The sequence below is a fragment of the Aotus nancymaae genome, unplaced genomic scaffold (genome assembly GCF_030222135.1).
Source record: "Aotus nancymaae isolate 86718 unplaced genomic scaffold, 86718_ANA_hifiasm-v0.15.2.pri h1tg000079l, whole genome shotgun sequence".
In the NCBI taxonomy this organism is placed as follows: domain Eukaryota; kingdom Metazoa; phylum Chordata; class Mammalia; order Primates; family Aotidae; genus Aotus; species Aotus nancymaae.
Genome location: NW_026988494.1, coordinates 19,718,772 through 19,742,389, shown reverse-complemented (window position 1 = coordinate 19,742,389; position 23,618 = coordinate 19,718,772). Strand labels below are relative to the sequence as shown.

At 50.9% G+C, this 23,618-nt stretch overlaps 1 protein-coding gene across 37 annotated transcripts in view; it reads right to left on the bottom strand.

The window, feature by feature from the left end:
* GFRA2 (GDNF family receptor alpha 2) overlaps window positions 1-23,618 on the bottom strand; it is a 410,970-nt gene that overhangs the window by 95,307 nt on the left and 292,045 nt on the right. For 34 of the 37 annotated variants that reach the window (XM_064368864.1, XM_064368853.1, XM_064368852.1 and 31 more), the window contains 2 exons: window positions 18,830-18,932; window positions 2,087-2,161 (listed from right to left, as the gene is read on the bottom strand). In XM_064368864.1, the coding sequence (XP_064224934.1) occupies window positions 2,087-2,126 (40 nt within the window). In that variant the 5' untranslated portion in view covers window positions 2,127-2,161; window positions 18,830-18,932. Of the gene's footprint in view, window positions 1-2,086; window positions 2,863-3,145; window positions 3,220-18,829; window positions 18,933-23,618 lie in introns of those variants that run through there. The other 3 variants (XM_064368886.1, XM_012435357.3, XM_012435354.2) reach the window with 2 other exon arrangements.

Genomic DNA, 23,618 nt, shown 5'->3' with positions numbered 1-23,618 from the left:
CCCAGAGCCTTTCAATATCTGTGGTCGCTCCACTCAGCCCACCTTTGGAAGGGGACTTCTCAAGGGAAGGAAACTGAAGAGCCTGCTGCTCTTCTGCTGTCACCCCTACCTCTCAGCACTCAGCCTCCAGAGTTGCAGACATTGGGTTGGGCCACTCTGACCATCCCCCATGCACACACACACACCCACCCACCATGAGCAGGAACCCCAGTGTCACTTCTGAGGAGAAAGGTGGACTCCTCGGCCTGCCCAGCTGAGGAAAGCTTGCCTGCAATGTCTAGGAGCCCACACTGCTCTTCTCCATCCCCCCGGCCCAGACGTTGCCCACACCTGGGAGCCCTGCCCATCCTGGGGTATGCAGCTCACCAGCAGGCAATCTGGCTGCTTTGCCTGAAATACAATTTATTTTTCCTTGACCCTGATCATGCTTCGACCCAGAAAGCTGGGTTTTCAAGCCAGCAGTAGGAGAAAAGGTCAGATTTTATAGTAGCCCCTTCAGAATGAGAGTCCACTTGCCAGGGTTGCCAGGAAGGGCTTCAGGATCACAGCGGGCCCAGAGCACCTTCCAGCTTCCTCGCTGAGCCCCGCCCACCCCAGAGAGCAGCTGCCTCTGGCTGAGGGAAGCAGGACCTCTAAGGCCACACCCAGGGTAGGGCCTTGTCCTCTTGGGGACTCCCGCCTGCGGGGAAGCGGAGGGGACAGGCAGAGGGTCCAGGGCCTTCGTGGACACCTGATGACGCCGGTGCCCTATCCCATTCTGGTGGGCACTTCTTAGACCACACACATCATTCTGTAACCAGCTCCAACCTCCCCAGTTGGGGCCTTCCCGGATTCCCTGCTGCTGCAGGAGGGAGAAGGTGCAATCATGATTCCACTGGGCAGCCGCGCTCAACACTGGCTACACAGCAAGCCAAGCTGGTAGAGCAGCACCCTCACTGAAGCAGACGTGTGCCCCTTCACACACACACACACACACACACGCACATACTCACACAGAGACAGACAGACAGTAGTTACCCTGCTCCCTCTATGGGAGCATCTACTCCCAGGCAGCAGCCCTGCCTGGGACTCCCGATGGTGCACAGCCTTGCAAACACCCGCCTTTCCTCACCTCCCTCCGGAGATGGCCTTCTCTAGACCCACTTCCCAAGCAGCGGAGAGCTGAGATTTCACCTAACTTAAAAAGGAACGAGGGGCTGGGGATTCTGCGTGGAAAAGAAACTGCGTGGGGCTCAGGGGCTCCAGGCAGCCTCTCCTTCCCGTCCTGGAAGGAGGGGGCTTACGGAAGGAGCAGTGGTCTTTGTTCAGATCCGTTTTTCCTCTCTGCCTCCCACCCTCTTCAACGGAGGAAGCAAACTTTGGCCTCCCTCCCGCCCTTGCCACAGCCACGGGAGTCCGCGGCCCCCAGAGGTGGAGGAGGGAAGGCCGGGAACGGCTGCTCACAACCCTCCGCTCCCGCCCACCCATCTGGCTCGGGGCTGGGTGGGGAAAAACTTGAAAAGTGTTCCGGGGCGTGGAGACGAGGAATGCATTCGCCAGGCGCGGCTGTCAGGTTGGAAGTGACTGCCAGCGCTCCCACGCGATGTCCAAGCCGGAACCACCGGAGAAACCCGCGCCCTCCACCACGACCGACTCTGGAGCCGACCAGGAAAGGCGGACCCGGCAGCACTATTCTTTCCGCGCCTGGGAGCCTCTCCCTATCTCCCCTCTTGCAGATCAAGAGTTAGACAATTTTTTTCCTTAAGTTGCCGCAATTCGAACCCATTATTCCGGAGGAGATGAGTGCTACACTGGCGTGTGAGCGAGCGCGGGTGTGTGTGTGTGTGTGTGTGTGCGCGCGTATGTGCGGGGCCGGTTCAGATGTTGAGTCTCCCTCCCGACCACCCCGCGTCACCAGCCAGCCACGGCTCGGATCCCTCACCCGCGTCCCCGCTGCCCGGTCCCGCTCCGTTCGCCAGCGCCTGCCCGGCTTGCTCCGCGGCGCGCTCTCCCCGCCGGCTTCCCGCTAGCCCCCTGCGGGCGGTCCGATCGCCCCCCTCCCACCCCCGCCTCCCCAGCTTCTCGCCGCCCGCCCGCAGGTACTCACCTAGAAAGAAGAAGAGGCAGAAGGCGTTTGCCAAGATCATGTTAAACAAATCCCACCGTTTTTTTGTCTTTCTCCCTTGGGTAAAAAAAAATAGTAATAGTAACAACAACAACAATAATAGCCAAGCAGTGGTAATCAGCCCCAAATCCAATGCGGAGATCCCAGCTAGTCCACCCGATGAAGATCCCGAGTCCTGCGATTCTCGCCTCTGGCTGGAGGGGGTGGGGTGAGAGGAGGGCGGTGGGCTGCTTCTCGACGCCCCCCTTGCCCGCTACAATCAAATATATGCGTATCTGTGTATCGGCTTTCTAAGCCAACAGCCCGGTCCTGGGGTCAGCCCTCCTCTCCAATCGTCCGAGAAGGCGCGAGTCCCCGCGGGTCCAATTCCCCTGCGCTTCCCAGGAGGGGCCTGGGGAGGTGGGGAGAGAGGCGATTTGCGAGTGAAGGGCTGGAAGGAAGCGGCGAGGGAGGGGGTCGGAATAAAATGCAAATAGGAAAGAAATCCACGAACGGTGTCAGCGCCCAGGAACAATCAGTCGGAGCTTTGAGGACCAGAGACCGGAGTCGCTTCTTTCGCACCAAGACGAAGACAAGATTCAAAAAAAATCTTCCGCTAACCCTTGCTCGGCTCACTTTTTTCTAATGGAATTCCAGTGACCGTGTGTCTCTGCGTGCGTGTGTCTTTCTCTCTCCTCTCCCTCTCTCTCCTCTCCCTCGCTCGCTCTTTGCTCTGGCTCTCTCCAGCTCTCCCTCGCTCTCCTCTCTCCCTCCCCCTTCTCCCCCTCTCCCTGATCCTCCCTCCGCCCGCCCCCTTCCCCCTTCGCGGCTCCCTCGCCGCGGCTCTCGCGCCCGCGCCCCTCTCCTCCGCCCGGGGCTCCGCGCTTGGGCTCCCAGGCGGCTGGCGGCGCGGGGCGCGGGAGCGCGGCGGAGCGGCGAGGCTCTGCAGCGGCGGCGGCAGTGGCGACACGGCGGTGGCGGTGGCGCCGGGTATCGCGGGCCGAGGGGAGAGCCCAGCCGCCGGCTCCCTCGGCTCAACCGCCCGCGCTTCCCGGGACTGACCTGCTGCCTTGGCCGGAAACTGACTGGCTCCCCCGGCTACGGCTCTGGCTCGAACCCACCCAGTAGTCGGCACCCTTCTCCTCCTCCCCCCCGCAGCCCTCCCCACCCCGGGGACTGGCTGAGCCCTCCCTACCCCGACTGCCCCGGCCCCCGCCCTCTGCGCCGCCAGGTCTGGGAAGCCTGGATTTAGCCAAGGCTGGAGGGCGCGGAGTCCGGAGCGCCCGAGACATCCGGGGGCGCGGGGGACGGGGGGCATGGAGCTAGAAAAACCCCAGCCTGGAGGCCTGGGTCTGAGGGGGGCTCCTCCCTCCGTCGGCTGAGGCGTCCCGGCGCCGGTGAGCCGAGGCCGACAGACCATCTCCCCGCTGGTACCAGGGAAAGGAAGGATCCCCTCCTGCGCCGGCCCCGCGCGCCCTGCCTGCCCGGGCCTAACCCCGCGCGCACAGACACGTGTGCTCTCTGCGCGGACCTGGGGAACTTTGCCTTCACGCCCGCGGCGCGCTCGCCTCCCGCCCGCCCCGGCCTCTAGCCCTCCGAGACGCCCCTTCCCCAGTCGATCTCCCCTTCCCCGGCTCGGGAAGAAGCCTGCTGCGCCAGGGCGCCCCGACCGCCTCCTCAGAGGCCGGAGAACCTGCCCGAACCGCCCCAGGGGGATCGGGCTGGAGCCCGCACCCAACCCCGGCAGAAACGCCCCGAGACCGACCCGGGCCGGGGCCCCGCGGCGGGTTGGGCTCTGAGGAGCTCGTCCCAAGGCAGCTCGTGGCTCCTGGCTCCCAAGGCTCCACGGGGAGTGGGGTTTCCTCCCCTAGCCGGGAAGGGGGCCATTGATTCATCTGTCGGTGGGCCGGGCTCACCGGCGTGTTTTAGTCACGGAATTTGCAGTAAACGCCTAGAAGGACCAAAAAGGAAGTGTCTGCCTGGGAAAGGGCTGGAGGAGAGGTGAGGCTGCGGGCACGTTCCGTAGAGAACTGGAGAGGCGCGGGCCTGCGGTCGCGCAAGGGCTCACACCCACGCAGCCGGGCACCCGGGTTTCTCACTTCTGACAGGTCGGCTGCGTGGGAGCTGCCCGGCTTCCCCTTGCCCTCGCGCCACGTTCCTCGCGCGCAACTCGGCGCGCACACACTGTGTACTGGGGTTGGGTACACACAGCGCCTCGGAAACTTTTCGTGCTGCCCAAAACTGAATCTGGGCTGCACGTAAGGTGGATTTAGTAGTGCTATTTAAGATGCATTCCTAAATAACAAAACTCTGGAATCCAATAAATGCTAGAAATTGACTTGGACGAGAAAGGAGGGGTCACTCACGAAACCAGCAGCCTTAGCCATTGGGAAAGCTAGAGGGAGCAACTTCCATCTTGCAGATTTAGGCGGGAAGGCGTCCTGTGAACGCCTCTTTCTTGTAGTCTGTCCTGGGGCATCGACCTTCCTCCCTCCATCTTCTCCCCAAGCCATCCAGTGGTGCCTGCTTAGAGCCGAGGCCCTAGCTGGGTAGTGGCGGGTCTGGGACAAGGGGCTTGGGGATTAGAGCTGGGGAAAGCCCCCTTCAGGCCCGCCCTCCCTGTCATTCCTCCAAGCCTCCCTTGTTCTAAGCAGTGACCTCACATTTGACAAGGTCTCTTGACTGTTTTCCCCAAAACTGGGGAGCATAAGGAACCAGCTATGGATAAGTGTCGGTTAAAAGATAAAACTTGATAGGAATGATACTGCCAGGCAGTCTTGGCCTGCAGGCCAGAGGCTGTGAGCCTGGCCTAAATGAACGTTCTCCCCACTCCCAGCTTTCCGACTTCCAGGGTCTTCTGGTTGTCCAAATACACCCCAACGCCACCCATTTGGGAATCTCACGCACACCTTCCCTCTTCCAAGGACCCCGCTCCAAACTCCGTAATTTCTGCTCAGCATATCCTTCTCCCCTTCCCCACAAAAAAAAGAATTTCACTTTCTTCCAACCTCATTTGAGCATAATGAGGGAAACTCTATCATCTATGGGAGCTCTCCCCTCCCACCTGTCCAGAAAAGGGGGCTGAGAGAGCAGCAGTGAACCCCCGGAGGATGGCGCTCACTGAGTTCTCATGGGAGTATGAGAGTGGATTCTGGTAGCAGGAGGTAAGTGGCCCTTTAGGGACCCAAGACCACCCAGCCAGCACAAGGACAGTAGAGAACACCAGTCACCACCAGCGTTCAGCTCATGGGACTGCAGAGCACTCTGACTTGGGACCCTCTCTTACCTACCGTCTATACAAATGTATCCCACGACATCCCACCCTCTGCCTACCCCAAAGCTCAACCCCAGCTGCTCTCAGATATGGCATCATCCAGCTGGGTGTGGTGGCTCACCCCTGTAATCCTAGCACTTTGGGAGGCCAAGGCGGGTGGATCACCTGAGGTAGGGAGTTTGAGACCAGCCTGTATGGAGAGACCCCATCTCTACTAAAAAAAATACAAAATTAGCCAGGCATGGTGGCACATGACTGTAATCCCAGCTACTCGGGAGGCTGGGGCAGAAGAATCGCTTGAACCCGGGAGGCGGAGGATGTGGTGAGCTGAGAGTGAGCAACACCATTGCACTCCAGCTTCAGCAACAAGAGCGAAACAAAACAAAAAGAGAGAAGAAATGGCATCATCCTTTATTTCCAGAGCATCTGCCATGAGGAAGGCCCCCCTTATGCTGCGACCCCCAGAGGAAACACAGTTGAACACATACTATAACACCTTATAGATGACATGACTTCTGAACTTCAGTCATCTCATCTATAAAATGAGGATTTAAAAAGATAATAAACCAACCTTGTGGAAATTAGATGAGATACTGCACGAAGTGGCTAGTACAAGCCCTGGCTCACATAAAGTTGTTTAGTGCTTTGCTCTGGGTTCTAGAAGAAGAATTAGGGACCTATGACAAGGCAATAAAATCTAAGGGGCAAATGACAAGCAGGAATAAAAACCTATGGGGGTTCAAGGCAACAGAGACTACTCAGCAGATGTCGTAAGAGGTAGTTATGGGGGAAAAGCAAAGTCTCTAGCAGGTAGGAAGCAAGCCCTTAGGCTCACCAACCCACTTCCACACACCCAGGGGTGCCTGGGCCCTTTTACAGCCTTCTGGCTCATTCCAATGCTCCTGAGCTCACAGCCCCTCCTCATCACAGATCCTAGAGTCTGAATCTGCAGGGGAGGGACAGGGAACACGCACCGAGGCCTTCCATTCCTTCCCTTTCTCTCATTTCTCTAGTCCTCCCTGCTTGTGGAGTGGGTTCTCTGGACAGCAGGAGAGGGAAGAAGGACCAGTGCAGGGGAGGGTGTTGCAGCCACAGGCCAACACACACGCATATGCGCACCCAGGCCTGGGCCACACTGCTCACTGACCACAATCTCATTCCTCTGTGAAGGGAAGAAGGCTGAGGGTTCCCTGGCCCCAGAGATAAACATCAACCAGGAGTGAAAAGGTGTCTTGTATCCAGCTAAGACTGTCAGGAGCCACAGAGCTGGCAAGGTGGAAGTGTCCTCGGCCATGAGACAGAGCCTGATCCAGGGCACCCCACAATCAATCCGTCAGCACAGACTTATTGAACGCCTTCTCTAGCCCCAGCACAGGGCCAAAGGCTGTGGGGAATACAGCAAGACCACCCCTCCCTTGGAAGCATTTGTAGAGTCAGGCATGTAGTCCTGAGAAGATGGTGAAAAACCCAAAGGCACAGTGGGAGAAAGGAAGAGTTGGTTACCACTGGATTTCAGGAGTGAAGTTAGAGGGGACTTGCTACGGGTGGGATTCAAGCTGGAGCTGGAAGAATCGGTAGATTTTGGCTGAGCACAGAGGACACTCCAGCAAGGGAACAGCAGAGGCAAGAGCACAGTGGTTAGAAAGGTCTCAGGAGGCCAAGCACAGTGGCTCACACCTGTAATTCCAGCACTTTGGGAGGCAGAAGTGGGCAGATCTCCTGAGGTCAGGAGTTCCAGACCAGCCTGACCAACAGAGTGAAACCCCATCTCTGCTAAAAATACAAAAAAAGATTAGCCGGGTGTGGTGGCGCACACCTGCAGTCCTAGCTACTCAGGAGGCTGAGGCAGGAGAATCGCTTGAACCTGGTTGCAGTGAGTCGAGACTGTGCCACTGCACTATGGCCTGGGCAAGAGAGAGAGATTCTGTCTCAGAAAAAAGAGAAAGATCTCAGGAAAGGAACAGTCCAGTGGGTGGGAGGAGCCAAGGGCACAGGTTGGGGGAAGAGCTACAGGGTCCAACTGAGGTGCTCAGTGGAGAACCAAGCCTTTCAGTCTTCAGACTCATGACCCAGGAGCTGCTGAAGGTTTTTGAGCAGGCAAGTGACATGATGAGAATAATGTTTTAGGAAGATTGATCTGACGACCGTGTGAGGGATGGAGACCAGAGGCCAATTAACAGGCGATTGTAACAGTCCCAGGTGGAGGTAATGAGGGCCCAAGTAGGGGGGCAGTTGTCGTGGACAGAAGGAGAGGGTTGTCAGAGGCAGTGTAAGGATGAATCGGCCTGATGCTGGAACACAGGGAGAGTGGCCAGGCCAAGACAATGTGACCAGCTTAGCAGCTCAGCTTTTGTCCTTGGAAAAATAATAATTAAAGTAGCCAGCCTTATGGCTAGATACATGTTAATACTCCTTCAATTCCTATAATAACTCGATGGCTACTAGGTGCTATTAATAGCCTCATTTTCAAACGAGAAAGGAGAGAAAAGAGAAATGATTCAACTGCCCAAGGTCATACTTTAAGTGGCAGAATCTGGATTCGAACTCAGGCAGTCAGGATCCAGCACCCCACACTGGTCAGTTCTGTGCCTTATATCAACAAGAAAAGTGATGGCTCCAGGCCCACACATGTTCACATTCCTCTTCAGGACACCTGAGATACTCCCTCCCTTCCCCATCCAGCAACAGTGTGAAAAAATCATGAGAATCAAAATTACTTGTTTTTTTTTGAGATAGGGTCTCCCTCTATCACCCAGGTTGGAGTGCAGTGGTGCAATCCTAGCTCACTGTGGCCTTGACCTCCTGGGCTCAAGGCATCCTCCCCACTCAGCCTCACTAGTTACTGAAACTACAGGCCTCCACCTGGTATATTTATTTATTTAGCAGTGATGAGGTCTCCCTATGTTACCCAGGCTGGTCTTGAACACCTAGCCTCAAGTGATCCTCCTGCCTGAGCGTGACAAAGTGCTGGGATTACAGGCCTGAGCCACTGTGCCCAGCCTAAAATTACTTTTAAAATCTTTACTGTGGACCTTGTTTTATTTTTTATTCTAAAAAAAATTAAAGCCAGGCTCGGTGGCTCTAGCCTGTAATCCCAGCACTTTGGGAGGCTGAGGTGGGCAGATCTCTTGAGGACAGGAGCTCAAGACCAGCCTGGCCAAGAAGGTGAAACCCTGTCTCTACTAAAAATACAAAAATTATCCAGGTGTGGTGGCAGATGCCCATAATCCCAGCTACTCAGAAGATTGAGACAGGAAAATCGCTTGAACCTGGGGCGGAGGTCGCAGGGAGCCGAGGTCGCACCATTACACTCCAGCCTGGGCAATAGAGTGGGACTCCCTCTCAAAAAAAAAAAAAAAAAAAAATTTAAGCACATCCTGAGAGTGACCATTTTATTTTTTATTAAAAATAAAACATAAAATCTTTACTGTGGACCTTGTTTTTATATTCTAAACAAATTAAGCATATCCTGAGTGACGATTCTATTTTTTAATTAAAAAAAAAAAAAAAAACATAAAATCTTTACTGTGGACCTTGTCTGGCTAACCCTTGGAGTTCAAGGCTAGAGGCTAGAAACGATCCTGTCAGGTGCCCAGCTCAGTGCCCTGGACCTGGACCATGCATGGCTTCCCTAGCCCTCCTACTGGCAGGTTCACCTCTCACCGACATTCCCTCCACACACTCCAGATCCCAGAGTCCCAGCCTGGAAGGAGCACACGGGTCTAGGAATGGAGACCAGCAGGAATTTAACGAAACCATCTGACCCCAGAGAATGAACAGGGCTGCTGGGGCAGGCTGGGTGAGACTGGGCTGGGAGGGAAGAAACCCATACTGCACTCAGGGCCATTGATTTCTCTAATTGATTTCGGTCAATGTTCTCAGTGCTTCATCATTCTCTTTAGAGGTAGGCACCGGCTCTGGCTTTACCCAGCCTCTCCCCAGGGCCTCACAGACCTCTCTGCAGCCCCACCCATTCCAGGGGGCTCTGCAAGCCCCAGGGTAGCCCATTAGAGAGGGAGGAACCTGCAGCTGCTGCAGCTCCCATGGGAGTGGGAGGGAGTGGGCAGAGCGGGGAAGCAGATAAGTTACTCCGACAGGAAGCTATCAAGACCACCTTATGTGACTACTGTACTTCCTGGCTGTACAAAGCCTCTTCCACATCCATGATCTCGAAGTCCTTACAACATCCCTGGGAGGGAGGCGTAGGAGAATCAGTTTCCCTTCTCAGGGAACAAACTCAAACACACTTTCTTTTTCTTTTTTTGAGATGGAGTCTCGCTCTGTCACCCAGGCTGGAGTGCAGTGGCGCGATCTCAGTTCACTGCAACCTCCGCCTCCCAGGTTCAAGCGATTCTCGTGCCTCAGCCTCCCAAGTAGCTAGAATTACAGGCATGTGCCACCTTGCCTGGCTAATTTTTGTATTTTTAGCAGAGACAGGGTTTCACCATGTTGGGTAGCCTAGTCTCCAACTCTCAAACTTAGGTGATCCACCCACCTCGGCCTCCCAAAGTGCAGGGATTACAGACATGTGCCACCGTGCCTGGCCTCAGGGAACAAACTCACTCTTGAAGGCCACTCATGACACGGCCAAGGTCACAACATACCCAGCAAGTGGCAGAGCTAAGGACTTGTCCAGTGGGCTTTCCAATTCTGACCCGGGCTTTCTCACAGGCCAGAAATCAGACACCCATCTGCTACCGGGCCAGGCTTCTCTGCTGCTTTGTCCATCAACAGGGGATCATGGAGGGCAGGGAAAAGGCACTCAAGTCATCTGGCATCGTCTTTGTGTCATCCAAGACAGACCTGGGAAAGGGTGTTTCTCTGAATTCCTGTTTCACCAGAAATCCCAGACTTTCTGAGAAAACTGTGAAACCTCTTCCCTTGCCTTCCCCCTTCACAGCTGCCCTATGGCAGCAGGAGCTGAGCTAGCAAACTGCCCTTCTGTTGAGCTACTCTAAGCCTAAAATATCCTAGCTGGGTGTCTGGTCTGCCCCTGCTGCCCTGGTGACACTACGCTCCCTCTGCAGTTGGCACCATACTGGCTATGCCCCAGCCTTGTTCTGAAGTTGGTGCTCTGTTTACAGATGCCAGCTGCCTGGGGCAACCTCACAGCCTCTCTCCTGGGCACACACACCCATCTCATCTTTTGGACACTGGCCATCTGCCAGGTTACCCAAGGGCAAGGCAGAATCAAGGAAGAGGGGCAATGACTCCTCCTGCCAAGCCTTGGGGAGCCAACTTCTGCTGCCTGACACCCCCTGCAGAGAGCTCTCAATCCCAACAGCTCCCACAGACAGTATATTTAGCCAAGGGCTAGGTCTGAGCTGGACTGTCACTCAAAAGGCACAGCTCCATCTGCAAGACCGAGAGGGTGGCTCCCAGGGGGCTTTGGACAGAAACAGAGACTAGTGTCTCTCTCTGAGGACAATGCCTTCCCTGGGCCCAACCTAGAGTTTGGCTAGATGAGCACATTTACCTGTGTGCCTACCCCCTCACCTTGACCTTTCATTCTGGAAACTTCTTTTCCCATCATCTAGAACTTTCTCTCCTTCCCCTCACTGTCTGCATGCACTCCTGCTTTCCTGTTATCCTATCTCTCATGCGAGAATAGGAAACCCGGGTGGCGGAGCAATGTTTAACCCCAAAGAATGAATTGCTAATGGTAGAATTTTAGTCATCACCTGCTGTAGGTTGGAAGGAGCCCTCCATGACAACAATAAAAACTACCAGCAAGTTCATGGTCCTCAACAGCCTTCAGTGCTTTTTTCTGCAAGTTTGCCTCCCGTGGGCCTCCCAACAGCTCTCTGAAGTCAAATGGGAAGACGTATAGTCCAGGCATCAAGTGACCTGTCCCACTACGTGACAGCAGTCACACAGGGAGTTGCTGATCTAGGATTGGACCAAGGTGTCCTAGGTAACTCCAAATTCCCTATTTGTGGGTTAGCTTTTGCTTAAATGCTTTAGTAAAACAAAATAAAATACTTTTTAATTTTAAGAACAAAGACCGTTTCATCTCCAGTGACAGGGTCTTGTTTGACTCAGGGGATGCATTCTACAGTCACAGATAACTCACAATTGAGTGGCCTTTCTTTTTCTTTTTCTTTTTTTTTTTTTTTTTTGATAGGGTCTCACTTTGTCACCCAGGCGGGATTGCAGTGGTGCCATCACAGCTCACTGAAGCTTCAACCTTCCCAGGCTCAGCTGATCCTACCCCCTCAGCCTCCCAAGTAGCTCAGACTACAGGCATGCACCTCTAACCCCAACGAATTTTTGTATCTTTTGTGGAGATGGGTTTTCACCATGTTGCCCAGGCTGGTGAGTAGTTTCTCCTTATGCCAATTTGGAATTTGCCTCCCCATAACTCCCATGTCCACAAGGATCCAGCATATGAGGAGGATCCTGAAGTCGCTCAGACTGCAGTGGCCTTTGGGCAGAAAGTAGCACGTCTGCCCCCCAAGTGCTAGCTGTTGTGGGTGCTGTTTGCTTCAGCGGCAGCAGGCTGCTCCTTACCACAGTGATCAGCTACAATTCCCTATCGTACTCCCCAGCACAAGTCACCATAGGGAAGTCATCACATCCAGTCCACACAGTGGGCTCCAGGATGGGACATTCCCAGGGGTACAGGTACCTGCTCCCTCCTTGCTACAAAATGGGTGAGTCCTTCCTCGCTGGGAGGGGAGGGGCAGGCTGGGCTAGGCGCTCTGCTCTCCTCCCAGCAATGAAGATCAGGATTCTGCAGTCTTCCCTTGCCCTGGGATGGGCCCAGTTTTTCATATTCTTCCTACCTGACTCCTGGGAGAACAGCGCCCCCAGCACTGTGGAAAGAGGCTTAGACTAGGGTTTTAGTTCTAGTTTTGACCCAGACTTGCTGCCAGCCCAGAAGAGAGTTCAGCACAGTCTAGGGTAGCACAGTGCCCATGGTCAGCCCTCAGGAAGGATTTCCTAGTGGAAAGAAAGAAAAGGGAAGCATGGGAGGGAGGGAGAGAGGGAAGGAGAGAGAGGGAGGGTCGCGTGTACTGTTGAATCCTGGTGCTCTCCTCATCTCTGCTCCAACCTAACTCCCCGGATTCATCTTCCTCCAGTTTACCTCATGGAATGAACCAGCAAGGGACACTTGGATTCAGCCCCCAGCTCTGCCATCAGCTGACCATGTGACCTTAGGTCCTCTAGGATAACAGTCCTCTACCCTGCCAACCTCACAAGGGACAAGGATGATCAAATGAGACACTGAATATGACTTTGCTTTGAAATAGTGAAATAAGCGATGCCCTGCAGATGCAAGAACCTGTTGACTCTTCCAGGAAGCCCACATCCCATGGTGAGTTCTGGAGACTACCCTTCGCCATCTGTTTCAGGACGAGTACTCCCTGCCCAGTGCACTACTTGGGACAGTTTTTGCTACTCCAGTGACTTGGTGCTCCTTGGTAGAAAGAAACGTTCCCTTTTCACAGGTGAGAATACTGAGGCCTCCAGGTCCCACTGTGTATGCGCCTCTTAGTTCTTCTTGCACCCTGTTGAAATCTCCCATTCTTAACTGTACTTTGCACTTGACTCAAAGCTCTGTTCGGACAGGACCTACATATTCTTCATCACCATAGCCTTGGTGGCTGGCCCATGATAGCTACCCAATGAGTGCAGAATGAATGAATGGGCAAATGATGCCTCTAACCCAATGTAACCTTAGCACAGGGGCTGAGGCCCAGGATCACTGGCCTGGTTCTAACCACTTATCTACTTGTTCGGGACTCACTAGGGTCTAACTGACCCATATAATAAATGCTTCTCTTTCCTTACCTTCTGTTCTCTTTAGGAGAAATTGACACATCTGACCAGAGGATTTTTTTTTTTTTTTTACCATTTAAGTTCTTTTAATTCAAGCTAGATTGACTTAGGCTCTTGACTTTAAAGTCTAATTCTATAAAGACTCAGTGCATTCATGGGAGCCGACTCGCCATAATTCCCGATCCACACAATGAACCGCCTCATTGTTAACCTGTTAGCAGTGTGATCCCCTGCCCGTTACCCTCCAGCCCAGTAAACCTGGTCACTTGTTAGTCTGAAGAAACAAAGGGGTTTCAGTCCCCAGGCCGATCCCCTGAAGTGGGTGATAGAGGCACGACCCACAAAGAGCCGGCAACAGTCCTGGGAACACAGGGCTCCCCCAACAAGAAGCCTGTGTCCTGTGCAGACAAACCAAGCAAGACTCTTAGGGTGGGAGATCAAGAGCTGGCAGCTTCTAACCAGAGGAAAAGGCAGAGCTGGCCTTGTGCCCTCCCACAGGTGGTCAGCGCCTCCATACCTCTGGCCCCCTGGTGTTCCCAATGCAGGGTGTACTCTGGCTAGGGGACACCTCCAGCTTCCAACCTCACCTTCCACCAAACAGATTTGCTCTCCCATTTCCTCTCAGCCAGCTGCCACTTTGGAAGACAGTCTTGTAAACGGATCCTAAGGGAAGCGATCATCTATTTATTTTAAGAGTTACTGGTGCACTAAAATCTTTTTCCAGAACCAGCAAAACTGATAATGGCCCTTTTTTGCAATCAATCTCAATCAATCACTGAATTCTTCAATACCTTTTTGTTACTCCTCTCTCAGGCATATGCATTTTAAAGAAATGTTAACAGAGAGACAAGGCCTTAATGCAAAGTAATGGATCTCTAACTTTAGAAGTCAGGCACCATGAAAAAGGGATTCAAATAAGATTCGAGAAGGTGAATCTGTGGCATTCACGTGCTACTCCTTCTCCTAACTGTGGCAGATATTGTAAGGCTTCTGGATGCAATGCTCCAGGCAGCCACAACCAGTCACTTGGAGTGGCACCCAAGTTTATCCAACCCATCTGCAAGTCTTGGTTCCATGAATTCTAAGTCCCCTCCAATTGTAGGATCTGGGCTTCTGTGAGGTGACTGAGAAGCCCTCTACCCGTCACACCATGGGTGATTTGTGTTATGCCCAGCCATACCATAAGAGTTCAACAGAGGGCCAGTGCAGTGGCTTACACCTGTAATCCCCAGCAATTTGGGAGGCCAAGGCAGGAGGGTGGTTTTAGCTTAGCAGTTGGAGACCAGCCTGGGCAACATAGTGAGACCCCATTTCTACAAAAATAAAAAATAATTAGCCAGGCATAGTGTCTTGCACCGGTAGTCCCAGCTACCTGGGAGGCTGAAGCAGGAAGATGGCTTGAGCCCACAGATTCCAGTCTGCAGTGAGCTATGATTGCACCTCTGCACTCCAGCCTTGGTGACAGAGTGAGACCTGTCTCAAAAAAAGAAAGTCCAATGAGGGCATCCACAAGACTTTTCAGAAGACAGAGACCATCCACTTCCCTAAGGAGAACAGGGAAGGAGATTTATAGAGGAGACCTATTGCGCCAAGAAAAACAATCTGCCCCTGCTGGAATCTGACAACTCACTAAAACAAATCCCTGCTACAGAAGGGCCTCCACATCCCAACAGCCCTGAAGAAGGGGGACACCCCAAGGTGCTGCCCTCGCTGAACTGTCCACACCTGATGCTCCATCCATCACACCCCTTAGATGGGACCCAGGAGTATGAATGGGACTCATGGTCTCATCTCTCAATGAGAAAAGGTCTCCTCTCAGGCCCCCCACCACAGAGGCTGCAAGAATGGGAGGCAGGAGGGCACAGCTAATGTTATGCTTGCTAATGAGCCTTCTGGGAGCGCTGAAATGGGCTGCACAGGTGCAACCAAGAGCCAGACACACACAATGTCATCTGCTCAGCAGTCAACACAGCCCTGCTGCTGTTAGCAAGGGGCCTGAAACAGACACCGTTATGGGCCCAGGAAATTCATGCAGCCAGAGGGAGAGCAGGAAGGGAGCCGGGCAGGTCCCTCACCTCACCCACCCACTTCACAGGCCTGGCCCTTTTGAGTTCAAGCAAGAGCCTTCTTGCCTGCTTTCTCTCGGTTCAATGTAACAAAGCATTGGACACCTACTGTGCTCCAGGCAGAGTGTGTAAAGGAAGTGGGTTTTTAGAGACTTATCCTACCAAGAAAAACCATCAGCCCCTGGTGGAATCTGACAACTCATTAAAACAAATTCCTGCTACAGAGGGGCCTCCACATCCCATCAGCCCTGAGGAACGCGGCATCCCTTCACAGGGGGCTGCCCACAGCTCTTTCCAATCTGCCCACGCCCGGTGCTCTATCCAGCATGCCCCTTGCATGGGACCCAGAAGCATGAATGGGATTCAGGGGCTGGAGAATGAGAAAGGTGTCCTTTCTGTTGTGCAGATGCGGGTGTGGCAGGCAAGGCCTCCTCCCCCAGGGAACCTCCTTCCCGGTGCAATCCTCAACATGCTGCCTTGATCTAGCCAGGCCCTCCTGTTTCTGACACCACCACTTGGGACTCCTGACTGGCAGTTTGAAGATTGGAAATGCAAAAGGAACCAGAATATCTTACCCTTCTCACTCCTCACCCTATACAAAGTGCCCTCACACATCCCATCTCATCTGATGCTCAAAACCACCTGTTCAGTCAACAGCTGACAATTATCACTTGAGGCCCTTTTGTCAGGAGACAGGTCTCACCCGCCTGGCTCTGGGAAAGTCCCTAAATCTGGCTGTACCTTCGTAAAACAGGAACAACCAAACCTACCCTGCCTATTTCACAATTGGTGACTCATTCCACCAACCTTGTAGTACCTACTATGTTCCAGGCTCCTCATCGCTGTCACCGCCTTCTTCTTTCTTCTTTTTCTTCCTTTTCCTCTTCTTCTTTCTTCTTCTTCCTTCTGCTTCTCCTTCTCCTTCTTCTCCTTCTTCTTTCTTCTTCTCTCTTCCTCTTTCTTCTTCCTCTTCTTCTTCGAGAAAGGGTCTCACTCCGTTGCCCAAGCTGGAGTGCAGTGGCTAGATCATGGCTCACTGTAGCCTTGACCACCCAGGCTCAAGTGATCCTCCCACATCAGCTTCCCAAAAGTTTGGACTACAGATGTGCACCACCATGTCCAGCTAATTTTTTAATTTTTTGTAGAGATGAGGTCTCCCTATGTTGCCCAGGCTGGTCTCGAACTCCTGGCCTCAAGTGATCCTCCTGCCTTGGCCTCCCAAAGTGCTGGGATTACAGGTATCAGCCACCATGCCTGGCCTTCTGTCTTCAATAAGACAGGATCAAAAAGCATATAGCCTGGGGAGGCAGATGCACAAACGAATAAGTGCAATAATGTTTGGAAGCTATGGTGGTAGAATTATGGCATAGAGGGGAGAAGGACTGACTGAATAATGCATATACACAGAAATGGGGATTTCAGAGAAACCATTACATAGGAAATAATACTTGCTAAGCTCTTCCCAGGAGGCACCTCCATATACATAATTGTTCTAGATATCAGAAAAGATTATGAGTGTGAACCTATTCTACAATAGACTATGGGGAGTTGCACGGTACAAAACATTCATGTAAAATATCAGACTTCAGTCAACAAAAATGGGATCTGTTAGTTAAGCTAGGTTAAGCTAAGTTTATTGCTGCAGCAACAAACTACTGCAAAGTCTCAGGTTAACACCACAAAGGTTTATCTCTTCTTCATGCAACATGTTCAACGTAGTTTAGCAGGGGGGTCTCTGCTCCACAGAGACACTCAGGGATCCAGGCTGACTGATACATTATCATCTTGTAACTGCTACACCTAGAACACAAGGCCTCCTCAGTCACTGAGGCAACAAGAGAGAGAGCTGGAGGGCAGAGAGCTTGCCAGAAGTAATATATGTTACTTTCACCCATAGCCCATTGGCCAGAACCAATTACATGCTCCTGTCTAACAACAGTGGGACTAGAAGATATGAGGAAACAGATGGAATGTCTGGTGAGCATCAAGACCTCTGTCATAGAGAACAAAGAACTGTCTGTATTTTGCAGAACTGGGGTGTTTGGCTAATCAGAGTCTCCTTTAGGGAACTCTGAATCTGGTTCCCTCAGAGCCAAACAATCCCTGGGGTACATGATTGGAAATGTATTTTTCCTAACTACAAAATGACTCACAATGGCAGAGAACTAAGGAATAACAAGACTCAAGTTATTTCTATGACTCAGAAGAGCACAGAGTCAACACAATAATAATCATAGCTAGCTTTTTCTTTGGAAGAGGCAGGATCTCACTCTGTCACCCAGGCTGGAGTGTAGAGGCACAATCACAGCTCACTGTAATCTCCAACTCCTATGTGCAAGTGATCCTCCCACCTCAGCCTCCCAAGTAGCTGGGACTACAGGCACAGACCACCACACCCGGTTAATTTATTTCATTTTATTTTTTAGAGACAGGATCTTGCTATGTTGCCCTGGCTAGTCTCAAATTCCCAGCCTCCTAAAGCACTGGGATTATAGGAGTGGGCCACTGTGCATGGCCCATAGCTAACATTAAGTGAGCACCTACTGTGTGCTAAGTCCACATCACCTGTATTGTCTTATTTAAGCCTCATAATAACCCAGGGAGATAAATAGTACTAACAGCCCTACTTAATATATGAAGATAATAAGAACAAGTCAAAGGTTCTTCATATCCTTCAATTCATAACATATCAGAGCAGCAAATTTAAAGCAGAAGTCAGTCCCCTGTCTCCAAGAACTATTCACTTTACCACGAACCTATACTACTCCCTATAGTGGAATGTTATCACCAACTTTACATACACACACACACACACACACACACACACACACATGCATACACACAATTTGCAGTTCCAAGATCTGGATTCTCAGCCTGGTTCTGTCACTAGCTACATAATCTTAGTTAGGTCCCTTCACCTCTCTGAACTTCAATTTCCTCATCTGCAAAACAGGAATAATAGAAATATCTATTATCTATTTAATTATCTTACAGAAAAGAGTTTTGTCAACTATAAACTTCTCTGCTAAAAAAAAAAAAAAAAGGGTGCACTCAATATGCCCTAAGGATCAGGCAAAGGTCTGAAGGGAGGTCACACCTTCTGGGTGGGGAACAAAACAGGACAGATCCCTTACTCTGAGGAGTCTTGCTGACACCCCTGAAGCAGCTCCTAACAATAACCAGAGGTGGGCCCACCTTGCCTCTTCCTCTGTCCCCATGCTCTGTTTGGCAGCTCTAGCACAGCCTTAGATTTGTCTGTTTTTCCTGCAGAGGTTTTTGCAGGATTTCTGCTAAGTGGGGCAGCGATGTCAATAAGTTCCATTGTGTCATGAGTGTTATTGAAGAGCAGAGTGTCTGGCCTGCTGGTTCGGGCTTCTGGGCTTATAGCTCCCCTGACCCTCTTTCACCCCTGGCCTCATTGGTGAATGGCCCCTACTGCTCTTTCCAACCCTTTCTCCTGTGTGCTCCAGCCTCCCATTCCATTCTGCATCAGGACCACTCTTCCAGCATGCCTGGTTCACACATCCATCCCCGGAAGTATTCACTATTCATCCTACTCTTCCCAAACCCAGAGCCTTCACTCAAGGCATGCCTTCCACCTAGAATATCCTCCCACCAACTTACCTGTCAAAGTCCTCGGATACACAAGGCAATGTCAATAGCAGTTGTCTCCGGGTGATGAAATTACAGATTATCTTTTTCTTTTCAATTTCCTCTACTTGGAGATCTGGAGGAATGAGCACATGATATTTTTCTCATCAAAAAAAAAGCACAATCAAGTTATGCTTTAAGTTCCTACCTTTCTGTGAGCCCCTCCCCTTCATCCTAGCTTACAATTCTCTTTCTTCTGTGAAATTCTATAGCTCTCAGCCCTATCATAAATTGCTTTATACTCTAGTTTTCTGGGCATGAACATCTGGTAGTCCCAACCAAATGGTAAGCTCCACGAGGGCAGGGGACATATTACATATATTTCCCTATGCTACACAGTCCTCTGCACGGTTCTAGGAATAGCGGAAGTAGTGAGTGAGTAACTTACCAGTTACAGGGGTTATGAAATGGCCCCAGTGTATGTTACAGTAGCGTGGGAGATAGAGTCATGCAAACTAAGAACTAAGGGGAAAGAAACTTCGAGTTTATACAATCTGATGCCCTGTATTCATACAGTTTCTGACGTTTTATTTGCCCCCATTAATAGGGTCTGCTTACCCCAACTACATGAGCAGTCAAACTAGGGCCAGGAGACGTAAGCAATTTGGCCCAAGCATCCAGAGCCCACATCTCCTCTGGTCCTGTCCAGTGCCTTAACCACTAAACTGCAGCTGCCACTCCAACACCTTATTAATAGCCATTTCTCTCCCCAGTCAGTGGCTGGACATGGCTTGCCAGGTTAATAATTTGTTCATTAGGCATCTAATGAATTACTTGTTAATTGCTAACTTGATGAACAGCCAGCAGTCCCCATCTGCCTGGAGAAACAACTGCAAATAACCACAGAAGGGCTGGCCAAGCCCCAGCGGCTGCAGGGAGAAGCTTTGGGCCCCAGAGGGTAGCAGTTTCCTCGGGGAGAATCCTGTCTTGGTCAGTCACCCGGAGCTGAGTCCCCAGGGATGGGCGCCTCTGGTAAACCACCTCTTGCTGGTCCCATAAGTGCCCTGCAAAAGATCAAGGCAGCCCAGATCTTCATCAACCCTAATTCTTCAAGCCTCCTTTCCACAGAACTGCCCCTTTTTGCTTTCTTTTCTTTTCTTTTCTCTGAGTTTCCACCACTTGAAGTCAGAACTACAGAGGGTCTCCAACTTCTATGGTTCAACTTTCGATTTTTTGACTTTACAATGGTGCAAAAGAGATACATTTTCAGTAGAAACTACTTCCAGTATGTATGCAACCATTCTGCTTTTCACTTCCAGAAGAGTACTCAATAAATTACATTAAATATTTAACACTTTGTTATAAAATAGGCTTTATGTTAGATAACTCTGCCCAATTGTAGGCTAATGTAAGTGTTCACAGCACATTTAAGGTAGGCTAGGCTAAGCTATGACTTTTGGTAGGTTAGGTATATTAAGTGCATTTTTCTTTTAGGGGATAGTGTCTTGCTCTGTCACCCAGGCTGGAGTGCAGTGGCACAATCATAGCTCACTGCAGCCCAGAATCCTGGGCTCAAGCGATCCTCCTGCCTCAGCCTCCCGAGTAGCTGGGACTACAGGCATGAGCCACCATATCTAGCTAAATTATTTTTAACTTTTGTAGAGATGGGGTCTTGCTGTGTTGCCTAGGCTGCTCCAGAACTTCCGGCTTCAAGTGATGTTCCCGCCTCTACCTCCCAAAGCACTGGGATTACAGGTACGAGTCACCAATCCTGACCTAAATGTATTTTTGACTTATGATATTTTCAATTCACAATGGATTTATTGGGACATAACTCCACTGTAAATAGAAGGGCACCTGTTCTCAATGTAAACTTTTTGTATCCACACATAATGATATCTCAACATATTTTCTCGGGGTGTTGGTCCTGACTTCCTATCTCAAAGGCAGCTACAATGTCCCCACTGGCCACTTCAAACTTCCTAAAAACAGAAACCACATCTTTCTCATTCATCCTTGTACCTCCTGTACCTAACATAGTCCCATAGTCCATTTTAAGTATTTATTAACGGAGCAAATTACTCATACTTTACTGTACAAATCTGTATTGGTTTGCTCAGGCTGCTGCTATGGTTTGAATGTCCCCTCCAAAACTCATATTGAAATGTAATTGCCATTATAGTGGTATTCAGCACTGAGATCACTGAGATCCCTCACAAGTGGATTAATGTCATTATTGAGAGAGTAGGCTTGTTAATGCCAGACTGGGTTTGTTACAGAAATGAGTTCGGCCACGTCTTGCGCTCTTGCTCACTCTCACCTTCTCTTGTCTTCCACTTTCCTCCATGGGATGACACAGCATGAAAGCCCTCGCCAGATGCCAGCACCAGGCTCTTGGATTGCAGCCTCCAGAACCATAAGCCAAATAAACTTCTATTCTTTATAAATCACCCAGTCTGTGGTATTCTATTATAGCAGCAGAAAACAAACCAAGACAGCTGCCATGACAAAGAACTGTAGACTGGGTGGCTTAAACAACAGAAATTTATACATTCTCACAGTTCTGGAGGCTGGAATTCTGAGATCAAGGCTTCTCTAAGGCCACTCTCCTTGGCTTACAGATGGCCACCTTCTTGCTGTGTCCTCACATGGCCTTTCCTCTGTCCATGCACACCCCTCGTGTCTCTTCATGTGTCCAAATTTCCTCTTCTTATAAGAACTCCAGAGAAAACACAGAAGAAAATGACCAAGTCCCATCCTATAGGGGCTCACAAAAAAGGATACTGGGAGTGAAAGCTACATACCGACTTGGGAAAGTTAACTAATTCCTTCTTCTTCTTCTTCTTCTTTTTTTTTTTTGAGACGGAGTTTTGCTCTTGTTGCCCAGGCTGGAGTGCAATGGCACAATCTCGGCTCACTGCAACCTCTGCCTCCCAGGTTCAAGTGATTCTCCTGCCTCAGCCTCCCAAGTAGCTGGATTACAGGCATGCACCACCACGCCCAGCTAATTCTGTGTTTTTAGTAGTGATGTGTTTCTCCATATTAGTCAGGCTGGTCTCAAACTCCCAACCTCAGGTGATCCGCCTGCCTTGGCCTCCCAAAGTGCTGGGATTACAGGCATTCCTTCTTATTTCAATTCCCTGTCTGTAAGATGGACATCATAACACCTTTCTCCATCGTGGCAATGCTAGAAGGATAAAATGAGATTGAGCTCTGATAAGAAAAATTACTATGCAGATGCAGATTGGATTAGGGCCCACCCTAATGACCTCATTTTAATGTAATCAGCTCTTTAAAGACCCTTCCTGCAAATACCCTCATATGAGGTAGTGTGAGTTGGGGCTTTAACATATGAATTTTGAGGGGAACTAGTTCAGCTCATAACACTTTCTCACTCCACAATGCCAACTTCAGGCCTGGGCACATATTAAATATTTAACACATCCTCCAAAATTGGTAGGCATTCCATTTCCTCTGGGGAAGGGGCTCGTCTTTGTGGCCCGAGTTCCTAGTCCTGCACAGACCCCTGAAAAACTCTGTGGTGGAGTATTTAAGGCAAACCCTCTTGTTATGTCGGCTCCCAAATCCTAATGGCTCTGTTATTTTTGAAATCACTTTAGAGCAGCACTGAATAGAGATGATGATTTCTTGCATTTGCATAGCAATTTTTCTTATCAGAGTACGGTCTCATTTTATCCTTCCAGCTTTGCTATGATGGAGGAAGAGTGCTATGATGTCCATCTTATGGACAGGGAATTGAAATAAGAAGGAATTAGTCAACTTTCCCAAGTCAGGCTAAGCCTAGTATGTGCCTTTCACTGCCAGTATCCCTCCCGTGAACCCCTGTAGGATGGGACTGGGTCATTTTCTCCTCTGCAGCTGAGCCTCCAGCCCAGGTCCAAGCACAAAGAGTATGCTCAGGGGAGGTTTGGCATTAACAATAACACAGCTGCTGGAGGAGCCTCTATACAGAACAGCTGAAGTCTCAGAACTGACCACCACCCAGCCACCCAAACCCCTCCAGGAAAACCAGCCCTTGGGTCCTAGGGCCACGTGGACAGCCAGCTTCCAGAGTATGAGCTTCCCACACCTGAGCTGCATTTCAGTGAAGGCCCTGAAGCCAAGGTTGAATCGAAAATGAGTCTGGAAATATATCTATTATCACTTCCACACTGCTACGAGTGACAATAAGGAAAATGAGTTTACGGTACAATTGCAAAGTGATTTCACATATTATTTATTTCTATCTCTTTATATCACGGGTATTTTTAGAAGCTGCCTCAAATGCATTGTGGAACGAAGCAGGGTATGAATTTTAAAAATACACTCTCTCATTTCCTCCTTGGGGCAATGTTTCAGTGGATAAGGAGTGTAGTGTGCCCATTTGGCAGATGGGTAAAACAAGGCAGAGAGAGGCCAAGTGTCAACCCAACATCATGCAGGGAGTAAGGTGATGAGCAGGTCCTAGACCCGCACTCCATGCTTTTTCCTGTTAGTTGCTGGCTGGTGTGGGAGGAACCCTGAGGAACTGGACCAACAGAGAGCCCTTCTAAGGGCAGGAGAGAAAGGAATGAATGTCTCCCTGTAGATGTATCACCTTTCAAAACATTTTTGAACCATTTGTATCTGAATGATTTCAGTTGAGGCCTGTACCCCCCAGTTCCCTACCTGGCCCCTGCATCATCCCACATTTGTGTTGCTGTCTGGCTGTTAATGGCTCTTGAGTTTGCAGTCTCTATCTGGTCTTTGAAAAACAGCCTTGTGGTAACTTCCTTGGGAAGCTCAATGGCATCAGGGGTGGGAGAGGTCTTTAGCTATAGAA